At 37.5% G+C, this 12,998-nt stretch overlaps 1 protein-coding gene across 1 annotated transcript in view; it reads right to left on the bottom strand.

The window, feature by feature from the left end:
- Nucleotides 1-7,218: 7,218 nt before the first annotated feature.
- The window catches only part of LOC111864487 (DNA polymerase zeta catalytic subunit), a 78,633-nt gene continuing 72,853 nt past the window's right edge, over nt 7,219-12,998 (bottom strand). Inside the window, exon 11 of the mRNA XM_033751452.1 lies at nt 7,219-7,823. Coding sequence (XP_033607343.1) covers nt 7,677-7,823 — 147 coding nt within the window. The 3' untranslated portion in view covers nt 7,219-7,676. The remainder of the gene's footprint in view (nt 7,824-12,998) is intronic.

Genomic DNA, 12,998 nt, shown 5'->3' with positions numbered 1-12,998 from the left:
TACATTAGATTTTGATACAAGGAAACTTAATTCAATTTATTATTTAGAAATAATTTCAATATAATTACCTAAAGTCACATATCTTACAGTTTTAAAAAGCAAGAGAATGCCATTTTTGACAAGTATTAGACAGCTTTTCAATATGTAAAAGGAGAGATTACACAAGAAATTATGTTAGAAGTAGCAAAACATTTAATTTCCTGCAGCCTGCTAATTTATGTCTGCGTGAGACTTCTTGTCTTCTGGTCTGTTGGAAAATTGTCTTTACAAAAAATATTTCTATTAAAATTTAGTATTAATTAGCTCTAAAAGTTGAGGGGCTGCACTTTCTGGCTATGGGGGCTGCATGTTTGACATGGCTGCTCTATACTATCTCTGGCCTACTACCTGCTGGCCATTCCACCAGACCCTTCCCATCCCCCTCTTTACTGTTTCCCTATGTAACCACACTCACTTCCCTCCTTCTCAAATATAACGGTGCTTTTTTCGAATTGACTCAGTCTAAGACTGTCACCTGGGTCAGTTCTTCATGGAACCAAGTGACTTTTATGATGCCCCCTAAATAAAGTACTACATTTCATTCAAAATGTAGGATCAATAAAGGGTTAATCCAGAGGGTAAGCATAATAGATCATTGAAGGTCGCAGTGCGAGGGCCGGATTTTATGGGCCACCCCATACACACACACACACACACACACTTGAATAATGTCGATTTCTTTTTCTGTGGGGATACTTCAGAACCTAAGTTCTAGGCAATACAGTGGATAAATGAGGAGTTGTCGCATCGACTTCCACCATTTTCAAGTAAATTAAGGAATACATCTGGAATATTTGAACGCTTACCAATCTTTTTCACACAGGGCTGATTTCTGCCTGTGAACATGAAGGGAATTTCAAGCAGCTCTTGTAAGAATTTATATATAAAATCGTTATTAGTAGATCTTCTGTTTTCTTCTTATATAAAATCAGTTAAACTCAGGAAATATTTCAGGAGTGACCATGAGAGTTGAAATTAGAAAAGCTGCATCTTTAAAGGAAGGTCTTTGGAGTACATACCCATATGATCTTTTTTTGCTTACTTTCATGTCCAGAAAGCATCCTGTAAAATATGGCACATAATAGTGAGACATGCTGTACAGGAAAGTTGTAAGATGGTAGTCACTTGTACCCACAGGAGTATGTAAGGAAATGGAACCCCAATTTGGGATTATATGAACAGTGGGTAGTAAATGAAACCATGAAAAAGGACAGCTCTTTCCAGGTTCTTGCAGGGGGGCAGAAGACATGTTTTCCTCACATACAAGGGACCTTAAAAAGTACTCCTTTCACACAATTTCACTTTTCCTCCTCAGAATACAGTGTTCCTCAATACCTTGGCCTCCACGTTCAACAGGCATAACACCACACCTGAAGACCCATATCAGTAATGCGATTTTGGCTATTCCAGTGGACATGCTCCAGAGAATATGGCAAGAGCTCGAATATCGTCCGGACATTCTCCGTGCTACCAAGAGAGCCCATATCAAGGTCTACAGAGGTCAGTAAAAAACTTCCAGAGTTTCACTATCACCTGCCATGAACTGCATGTGACTAGCTCAATTTGTTTGCGCACCACAATTTTTCAAACCCCCGATTGAACTTTGTGTACACCCTGTATAATCCCTTCCCTATGACTTTCATTTTTTCACATGGTTTGCTATTCTACCCTGAAGATGGAGGCAGCAGATTCCTAAAAAAATTTCTATCTACCCGTGAAGCTACAGTGTCATCCTAGAAGATTACCTTCATATTCATGACTGTCAGAGCCTTAAATTTAACAAAGTTATCTCATAACTTGTAAATTTTTAAAATTTCTTTCAATTGAAGAAGCTTCCTTGCAATGTCAGAAAAAGCAACAGGAAAGAGGAGCATTTCTACTGATTATTTACCATTGTGAACATATGCATTTATTCTTCAATGATATTAATCTAATAAAGCTTGACAAGACAAATTTCAGACATATATACATACTTTCTTCCATCATTTATATAAATGCAATAATAGGTACACTCAATAAAGAACTTTCCATATTGGATTTTATGGTCAGTTTTAAGAATAAAAGAATTGTATTATAAAACAAACATGTGTACAAAGTATATATACCTGACATTCAGGCCACTCAGTACATCAAATATAAAATTAACAAAGTAAAGGCCGAAGTTTTAAATGTACTTACTCTGATAAATACAAAACTCCTTAATAATATATTTTAAATTGTTATATCATATAGTAAAATACATACTATATTTGAATACATTACATACAACAACTTTAAAAAGACATTCCTGTACCTTCTTGCAGCTATCAGGTTTACAGATAATGTGAAGGATAATTCTTATAATAATATACATTTTCTTCTTCACGGTGACACAAGCACAGGCCTTGCCAACCTTACTCTATTTTATATACAACAGTCTCTCATTTACGATGGGGGTTACATTTCTCAAAATAATGGGACTGTCAAAACCAAGACCTTGGTGGAACCACGAATTTTAACTTCAATAAACTCAAAACTATTACCTGTACCTTTATTAAACACAAAGAATTTGTATGAAAAGTTTAAGAAAATATATAAATAATAATATATTGGTTTGATATGGTATTACAAACTTGCTTCCAGAAAACGTTAATTTCTTGGTGCAGACATCACTTATTATTTTGCATGTATACATATGTATGCAGATATTTGAAATCCATGGTTGGCAAAGAATTCACACACATAACACAATTAGCTTTATAAAAGAATATTTATAACAAATTCTTTATGCTCATCTATTATTTTTACATTAAAGTTTAAAACATTTAGCTTTATAAAAGAATATTTATAACAAATTCTTTATGCTCATCTATTATTTTTACATTAAAGTTTACCTGTAGTTTTCAACAAGGCCCCGTATTAGCAGTGTCATCAGACACTCAGATTTTTAATAGTATTTTATAACTAATCTCATATCAGCTTGATCGACGGAACATGAATGAAAAAGTCACTGGACTTTTGGTATATGGTACAAGATTCACCCAGTTATTTTCATAACGTAAGAAGTGTACTTGTAAACTTAACCTTAATGAAAATGCTCGTGTCTGAAGACTTACATTTAATTGGTACACAGTTTATACCGTATCAAAGAAGAAAAGTGTATTAAAATACTGGATACAATTTAGAACTAACTACTAAACAGGGGCCGCGCCATAGCTCAAGCGGTTAGTCGCTGGCTTCCCATCACGGTGGCTTAGGTTCAATCCCGGGTCTGGTCAAGTGGGATTTGTGATGGACAAAGTGTCGCTGGAGCAGATTTTCTCCAAGTACTTCGGTTTTCCTGCCAATCTTCATTCCACCAATTGCTCCACAATTGGTACAATAGGCCAGAAGTGGTCGCAGTACAAGGGACTTGCAAAACAGGCTTAAATAAAGTTTGTCAATAATCGTTCTGGGAGTACTGAATGGATACTATGCTCAGACTCCAGATTCTCAACATGGAGCCTCACATGAAATCTCAGACGACTTCATGTAAGGTCTGTGGTGGACAAAGTGGCATGAGAGAAGGCTTTTTACTGAGTTCTTTTATTTCATTCACTAATCATCATTCTATTAATGCTCTACACTAATTTATTACTAACCCCTGAAATGTGAAATAACCCTGATCAGGCAACAACACTCATCATATTCTTCACTGTCAAACTAGGAGACCATGACCCATTAATTGTCTGGTACCTGATTTAAACATTAAAAAAACTGACTCTACATTTAATTTACATTATGTATTATTCAGAGCACTAATACTGTGGGATTTTTTATATATGGAGGTGTTTCTTATAAAGTAATCTGCAAACAGGTTTCACCAGTCTCCAAAACATTACACTGAAATATCAGAGTATGCTTGCCATTGTAGACTATTTAATAACATCATTAGCTGGCCAATGACCACATATTATGTGTATATCATGGACAAAGTGTGTAGCGTCATTTTTTCTTAGTGTTACAAACTATTTACAGCATCTGTGGTCACTACTGTGTGGGTGTAACTGTATAGGGAAGGCAAGCAATAATGGACCTGAGGTTCTCACAATGGTGGTAAGAAAAGCTGTCTTCTGGGAAATAAAAACGAGTAACCCAGTGAAAGTCAAATTACACTGCAGTGGAATAATACTTCCATCTCCAGAGTTGAAGAGTAAGCCATGCAAGAAACTAGCATGAAGGAGGCTCTGCTTACTGCCTGCTTCATGCTGATTTCTTGCTTGGGTTTAATCTCAAATTCTTAATAATGATTTATCGCGTACCTCTCGAATATCACTTGATTTCACTGACTACATGGCATTTTATTCCAGAGGACAAAATTCATCAAGGCATGTGATGTTTAGTATCAGCTAAACTATGACATGCTGAATATATATGTAACAGAAACTGGATTGCAAAGTGTTATGTGCAGATTTGATTTATAATGCTAATTTTGGGGAAGCAGATAACTTTGCGACAGTAGTATGAGAGCATTACTTATATGAACCTTTTATCAATTCTAGCTTCAAATGTGGACATGAAATATAATGGTTACATCAGCTAAAAACTAAGTTATAAATAGTAATCAGCTGATATAAACAAACTCATAATACTGGAAAAAGTATGTTACAGCAATAAGGATGTGATGATTGATATGTTGTGGAATTTCTTGATATCATAAAATTACTTACAATCATTCAAAAGCATCAAACGTATGCACACTGTCCCTTGCTGGTAATTGGAGAGACTTTTCAGTTGGTTATATGGAAAGAAAACGTGTATGATGGAAATATATGTACTAAGAAATATTCCATGCTGCTAATTATAAGCACAACTTGCCACTGTAATTTGTATTTAGTTATTAAAATTTTTATATAAATGAAGGCAATATAAAACATTTGGGGCTAAACATAATTTGAGAAACTGGAAAAAATTACCGAGAAATTTTGGGGAAGTTTTCAAAATGAAAACATGATCCTAATACAGTAGAACTTGGTTATAACGTCATCAAAGGGACGTAAAAATAGTGTCGTTATAAACGAATGTCGTTGTAACCGAAATGGGCACTTCCACAGTAGCCTTACGTTAGTCACGTAAAAATCTACCAAAAACCGAGTTAAAATGTTGCATTTTTTAGTGAAATACATAGTTAAGTACAGACTAACGTAACATTAACGTGGAATTGCCCAAATGTGTAATATCAAAGACATATTACAGCGCTTTTCACTGACAATACACACCGCACTAATACTGTATATTAAAGGTAGGCCTACTCACCAAATTACAGTAGATTACATCAATTGTTGTGCCTTACTGTACCTAGATACGAGTACAGTAATCAGTTATCTTCATCTGTTTCCTGTTACTTGCCCAATACACACTTTCTAAATTACGTTCAATGTCCATAATTTTTGTCACAATTTCACTGCTGCCTCCCCTGGATTCATAAAACAAGTTCACAACCCTAATGGCTTCAAGCGCGCCACTCACAGTAGGGATGGAGACTTCAGAACATTCTTCTCCTCCTTCCTCATCTTCCTCCTCTGTATCCTTCTTCACTTCCGATACAATATCGTTGTCTGTTTGTGCCTCCGTTGTAACAATGTCTATTGTTGCATATGCCTCATAGTCATACTGACCTAGTTCATCACAACCTGCCGCGTCCTCTTGCACTATTCACGCAGTTCCACCCCACACCCTTGTTTTCGCATAAAACCCACGCTCCTCTTGCAGCCCACGGTCGTATTCTTCCAGGATGGTCACGTCAGCAAGTAGAGAAAGTGAGGGTGGGCAGACACATCGAACTTTCCCACGATATCAGAGAAATTCAGGAATGAAAATGTACGAGGTTGATGCATTTGTGCATATCGTACTAAGCAAGGTATAAAAACAGTTGCTTTATGAGGAATTAGTTCGTACCATTGAATATTTGACGCAATAGACAAGGTGTCGCAGAAACCGATGTTGCTATAACCAAGTTTTACTGTATATATAAATGGCATATACTCTGCAAGAAAATGTGAAGTAAAATAAGAGTTTTAAAAGTATACTTAATTTCAGCACAAACAATAGAATTCATTTTCCACGAAGTTATGACTCACAAACTACATACATAAATGTCTCGCACCAATGAAAACAGAAAATATGTTGTGATATTAGTCCTCCAAAGAAGTATCAAATTTAATACATCAAGATCTGTGTTCTCTGGTGCCTACCTACTTGCACCAGCTGAACAATCTGCATGGCACAGTCCAGAAGGCACATTCTTTGAACAAACACAAAAAGCAATCAATATGGCATATTTATTAACGTTTTCAGTGCTTACTTTGCAGCAAATGAGGGAATGATATCTTGTAAAATGCTATCTTTTATATCTATAAATCAGGTCACCCAGTGCTTAGAAATGTGACACAACTTTCATTTGGCTCAAATTTCACTCTTTTGTTCCTCTTCAATTTACCAAGACAAATTTCTTATCTATCATTATGTACATGTCATCAACACCATTTAACCCTTACAGCAAACCACATTATCACATTATCAACTGACATGCACACAGCATTAAGAGCCATAACTTCTACGTAGTCTGTAACAGTCCCGCTCCCCAAAGAAAGAAAGAAAAAAGGTACTATATGTTCCTGCATCGTGTTTTCGTACTTTACCACAGCTTACATGTATATGTATGTTTGTGTCTCTATAGGAAGAAATGTATGCATGCACCTATTTTTTTTTATTGCTAGTGGGGTGGGACTAAGTCCCTTGTACTGCGGCCACTTCTGGCCTATTGTACCAGCCCCAGATGATAGGTGAGAGTGATTGTGGAGCAATTGGTGGAATGAAGATTGGCAGGGGAAACCAAAGTACTTGGAGAAAACCAGCCTCAGTGCCACTTTGTCCACCACAAATCCCACTTGACCAGACCCGGGATTAAACCCGGGCTGCAGCGGTGGGAAACCAGCGACTAACTGCTTGAGCTATGGCATGGCCCCATGTGTGCACCTATGTTCCCCCAACATACACTCACACAGTCTCCCAAACACCCACCCCTCACTGCTGTATTCTCTTGTTGCCGTGGAAACATGCCTGTATGCAGATCCCTTAGTCAGCAACAGCTGTCATATAGCCGCTTATTTTGCAGTCAATGCCTAGCAATGAGTTTACATGCCACAGTACTTATAGTGATTTATATTAAATGCTTTAAACAGTATAAAATGAAATGCCTTTTGTCTGCAATGAACAGTTATATCTAAGCTGAAGGGTTAACAAATCAGCTATGTATGAGTATAAAGCCATATAAGCTAATGGCATATTTCAAGAAATAAATGACTAAAGTACAAGGTATGAATTCAAGCACAGTGCAATCAGTTTTCTGCACTCCTGAGGCTAGTATGAGAAATATGATGCATGAGACTGCTTTCCAGATGTGAATGTGTTCAGTACTGTATCAGTGTTAATGGTTCTGCAGACCACACTTACCATCCTCTTGTCACTGGTTACACGTGGAAGTGCCAACAATCACGAATGTTAGCAGAAAAATAGAGGGTAGATGCTGTTTCTAATTTTTCATGATTTGGAGGAAGCTGTACAGAGCTGACATATCTGTCACAGCTTTCATTACATTGATCAGGTGGTATGTCGGCTCAGAAGGTGAGATACTGGTCTCGTAGGTTTTGTATAAAAGAGGCCTGCTGCAAGTCACGAGTAGACTGATTTCTTCGGAACAGAATGGGACAATCAAGAGAAATGCAGTCAATGGCTTCAGGACGTCCACAACATGACTGGCACACCTGAGATTTAATTTGAAATTTTAGTCACAGAACAGAGTCAATCATATATGTAGAAGTACATATTCTTCCTTCCTCAGTGGCATTCTTTTGCACCTAAACTGATGATTACACTAAAATGACACAATCCAGTCTCATTCATAAAAAGGATGTTAAAAAATGTGAAGATGAGATCTTCCTTAGAAAAACCTTTATGTTGCTCATCGTAACCCACTTACTACCTAACTCTTTTGTGTGAAGCTGACTGCTTGCTTCTAAGTAGTGCTGAGGTCAAGAAAACATGGGTCTATACATCCACTACCCCAGACATCTTCATGGTGTAGTGTTTAGTTAGTTAAGCAGAGGGACAACTTTACCTTATTAGTATTATGTCAGGTCAACAACTTTTAGTCAGGAGCTCCTTGCTGCATTAAGAATTACATGACCAGGAGAAAAATAGCTTTTACAACAAAAATTAAATTCTGAAATAACTCACATACTGGAATGACTTAAAGGCAGGGCATAATAAAATACCCAGGGAACAATCAGCACTATTTATGTGTATATTATTTCAACAGTCACAACTTGATATCACTATCACAATCATTCCCACATTTCCTTTAACTAAATGGTTTGTAAACAGACAGCTTCTATGTACCAAATAAAACATTATGTTACTACTATCACTCCTCTCTCCTGTCTGATTACATTAGTTATCCAAATCCTAATCATTCCAAGTCACTTCTCTCTTACTTTCACATGAACATAATTAATTTTTCAATAGTCTTCATTTGGGATTCACACAATTCTTTACTTTTGGTATATCTGCTCCTGTGTGAAAAATTTTTTGAAAACATAGGAAGTACTGAGGGTCCACGGTGTCTAAAAAGTTCTGATGGTAAGAAAAGGAGCATCCAATATATACATATATATATATATATCCATCATATAGTTCTGTAATATAATTTTCCCAAATTTTCAGCACTTGCCTCTAATCTACTAATCTATTCCCCTGGGAGTCTTCGATGCCAATATTTTGAATCTCATGGTTCTCTTTCCATCCTAGATCTTTTGTCTTCATGTACCTCAAATCATAATGGCCTGTCCTTTGAAATTCTATAATCTCATTACATATCTTCTCAAGATATTCCCTTTTGGCCCTGTCCGTGGCTCTTTTCAATTCATTCCTCAGTCTCCTGTATTTTTCATTGTTTACATTCTTCCACTTCTTTTGCTCCTCCATTTTACTCATCATCTCCTGTGTAACCCATGGTTTTCTTGCTATCTTCTCAACTTTACCAACCAATTCACTAATAGTATCTAACACGCATTCTTTTATATTGTCTCACTGCACTTCAGCATTTCTGCTTTCACTTTCAGTTACAGTGAGTTCCTCTTCTAGGGTCTCCTGCATGCTCTGTCTTTGAGCATATAACTTCTCGAAATCCCATCTAGGTCTGTGCTTTTGGAATCTTATAATTTTCTTCAACCTGATTCAAAACTTGGCAACCGGTAAGTTGTGGTCAGAGTCAATATCTGCCCCAGGCAGCGTCTTCACATCCTTCACGCTGTTTCTGAATCGATGTTTCACAAGGATGTGGTCCAGCTGATGCTGCCTCCAATCCCCAGGTGCCTTCCATGTGTAAAGTCTCCTCTTTGGCTTCTTGAACCAAGTGTTGGTAACAATCAGTCCATTTCTTTCACAAAAGTCAATAAGCATTTGACCCCTGTGATTCCATGTTCCTAGTCCATGCGATCCAACAATATTCTGATATGATTCATCTGAACAGTGCTATTCCAGTCTCCTAATATGATGCTGTTTGTGTCACCTCTTCCATCTTCCTGAAGAATTTCTTCAGTTGTGTCATACACTTTTTCCACTTCATCATTTTCATACTCTGATGTTGGCATGTACACTTGCATAATCAGTATATCTACCGGTTCCGCCTTTAACTTCAGAGCAATAATTCTGTCATTACAATCAATCTTCTTAACAACACTCCTCACTACACTTTTATGCACCACTATTGCCACACTTCTTTCAGCCCGTTCACCTCCACAATAATACACTGTATAATCACTTCTTATTTCACCTTGTCCTTTCCACCGCACTTCTCTGACACCTAAAACAGACACCTCATTCTTCTGCATTTCCATTTTCAAATTCTCCAATTTGCCTGCTTGATTCAAGGTCCTTACATTCCATGTTCCAATCTTGTAGCCATGATGTTCCTTCTGATCTTCACACTTTTTCTTGTTGTAACACCTGCATGACATTTCCTCTAGAAACACTCCCCCTTGGAGATCTGATTGGGGGAGTAGTTTACCTCTGGATTGTTTTGTCTCCAGAGGAAACATCTCGCATACATGGTATCTCTGTTTTTGGAAAGAGACTATCCAGGAAAGTGATAATGTGGTAGTTTTTCCATTTGCCTTCCACATCACAGTACAACAGCCATTCAAACCACTCTGGTCACGCCTGTTGCTATATGAACTTGAACCATCATGAGTATCATTTGCTCTGTGCTTCAAGTCGCTGCTGATGACGCTGCGTCCGGCATCAGTTTTTGGTTTTTGGTCTCTCTCTTCGTCTGATGCCTACCCTTTGACCTGTCCAGAAAGGGAGGCTCTGCCAGTAGCTACGCTACCACTGGTATAGCTCTCAGCACTCTCAGGGTCCTTGGCATACTCAAACCCCCTCACCAGTCCGGACACATGGTAATAATAAAGAAAACTACACTGTGAGCACATTAAACATTTTACATTAAGAGATGTTTCTAACCACAATATAATTCTGTTATAATGAGAACTGATTAGTGTGAAAAATTGATGCTATAATGAATACAGCAAAATCTCAATTTTACATTTTCTTTGATTCTATATAGTTTGTATTGGTCCTGACAAATCCATATAAACAATGTTAAACTTGTAAGGTTTGAGCTTTTCACGGCGGTGACTATGAAGAAAGCAGTCTTCTGGGATTTGGCACTGTGTATATGTGGCGTTAACCGACGTTTCGGAGGAACGTATCGCCTCCATTTTCAGGGTAGAAGGAAAAATATAAGAAACATTGCTTTTACCAGTTCTCACGGTCTCTTCCCTTGCGGATTTCTTATATTTTTCCTTCTACCCTGAAGATGGAGGCGATACATTCCTCCGAAACGTCGGTTAACACCACATATACACGGTGCCAAATCCCAGAAGACTCCTTTCTTCAATGTTAAACTTCTCTGGTATAATATGTTTGTGATAAACTGGTATATTGACATTTGAAATACTTTAAATTGGAAATCGGCAGGAAAGGAAAATTTATTTTTCCGTTATGATTTTTTGTTTACTCTGCTATCTTCATATGGCTTCAAGGTTGTGCCAGGAGAGCAGAGCCATGTTTCCTACCATCACCAATCCTGTGTAATGGCGAATCACTTGTGATGTGGGTTGTAAATGACAGAAAGTTCCATGTGCTTATTAGATAACTATGTTAGTGGTTCTTTTTTAATATACTGTGAATTAAATTTGTAAACAGTTTCATTTTATTTCCTGGTTAATATTATAAGTGACTGCAAGTTGTATGAGCTTATTAAGCTGCTATGTTAATGTTGTTTTCTGAATCTACTGTGAATTAGACTAGAAAACAGTTTTATTTTACTTATTGGTAGGGATTTATTTTTCATCACAATCAGCATACCAAGGATAAGAAACGAATTCTCTGTTCAAGAAAAATGGGCATTCTAACCCAAGTTGATGCTAATACGTAAATACATATTGCTCTGATTGCCAGAGTAGGAACTGTGTTGTCAACATTGAGCAACTCTGTTAGAAAGAGGAAAGACATTGAAAAGTGTAATGCATAATGTGGCCAGTTCTCTGGTCACAGGAACAGCCAGAAACAATCACCCTTTCAGGAACTGGAGAGTTTGTTGGATGTGTGGTTTCAACAAGCTAGAGGCAGCAATGCTCACGTGCACATTACTGAAAGGAGAAGTTCCATACATTGCCACAAAGTTTGGCACTGAAGGTTTTAAAGCGTCTAATGGCTGAATTGATAGTTTTAAGCTAAGAACCTAAGAACAGTTATAATGCTGATGAGACTGAGCTCTTCTTTGGGATTCCACCTAAGAGGACAAGGAGTTTGAAAGGGGATCCCTGCAATGGTGGAAAGAATTTCAGGTAGAGGATAATGGTTCTATGAGGTTCTATCAGAAATTTCCCTGACTATTACTGTTGTAACTGCCTCAGTGAAAGAAGATGAGACAGGAGGCCAACGTCACACTTCCAAAAGCCTGTTGCATCAGTTTGCCATGTGACACTGCTCTGTGATCATGGACTGTTTTTACAAAAGTTCATTTTCGACTTTGTGTTTTGTTTTGTGTGTGATGGATGGCAAAATTAAGCAATGTCTCTGCATCAGGTTTTGCATGAAACTTGGTAAATCCACCACCGGAACCCTTGTAATGTTTCCTGAGGCCTTGGAAAACATTCTCTATGCTGGACAGTAGTTTTTGAATGGCTTTCACGTTTCAAGGCCAGTCAAGTGCCAGCTGAAGACGATGAATGTTCAGGGCGACCAAGCACCAGCAAAATGACAGGAAATGTTAAAAAATTTGAGAACTCATCCATGACTATCATCAAACAATGAGTTCAGAGACAACGTTGGGATTAGTTATGCAGTTTGACATGAGATCTTAACAGGAAACTTGAACATGCGCCACACCACAGTGAAGTTGTTCCCCGGCTGTTGACAAATGATTAAAAGCAGTGGCGCAGAAACGAGTCTCGAGCTATGAGAAGGCTAAAGAGGACCCAACTTTAATCTCTAGGATCATAACAGGTGACAAAAGTGACAAAACAATCATCGCAGTGGAAGATCCCATAATCACTAAGAGCAAAAAAAAAGCGCGGCAGGTCCAGAGTTCAACAAAGAGCATGCTCATTGATTTTTGTTTTCAGTACGAAGGGGACTGTTTGCCAGGAATTTGCTCCTCCGAACACTATAGTCAACTCTGACTTTTAATATATATGGATAAATACCGTCTTAAGTGCAACAAATTTTATTGTAGTTTTTACTTCTTTTCCTCCTCCACACTACATGTTTCGGCCCTAAATGGCCATCATCAGGTGTGTATCACTCACGTAGCTGTTACACTGCTTGTTAAAATTTAAAATTACCAGTCTTTCTAATTGTATAAAATCTTTGTT

This window comes from Cryptotermes secundus, unplaced genomic scaffold (assembly GCF_002891405.2).
Source record: "Cryptotermes secundus unplaced genomic scaffold, Csec_1.0 scaffold824, whole genome shotgun sequence".
NCBI lineage: Eukaryota > Metazoa > Arthropoda > Insecta > Blattodea > Kalotermitidae > Cryptotermes > Cryptotermes secundus.
Note: the sequence above shows the minus strand (reverse complement) of the source record. Positions and strands in the feature narration are given on the sequence as shown.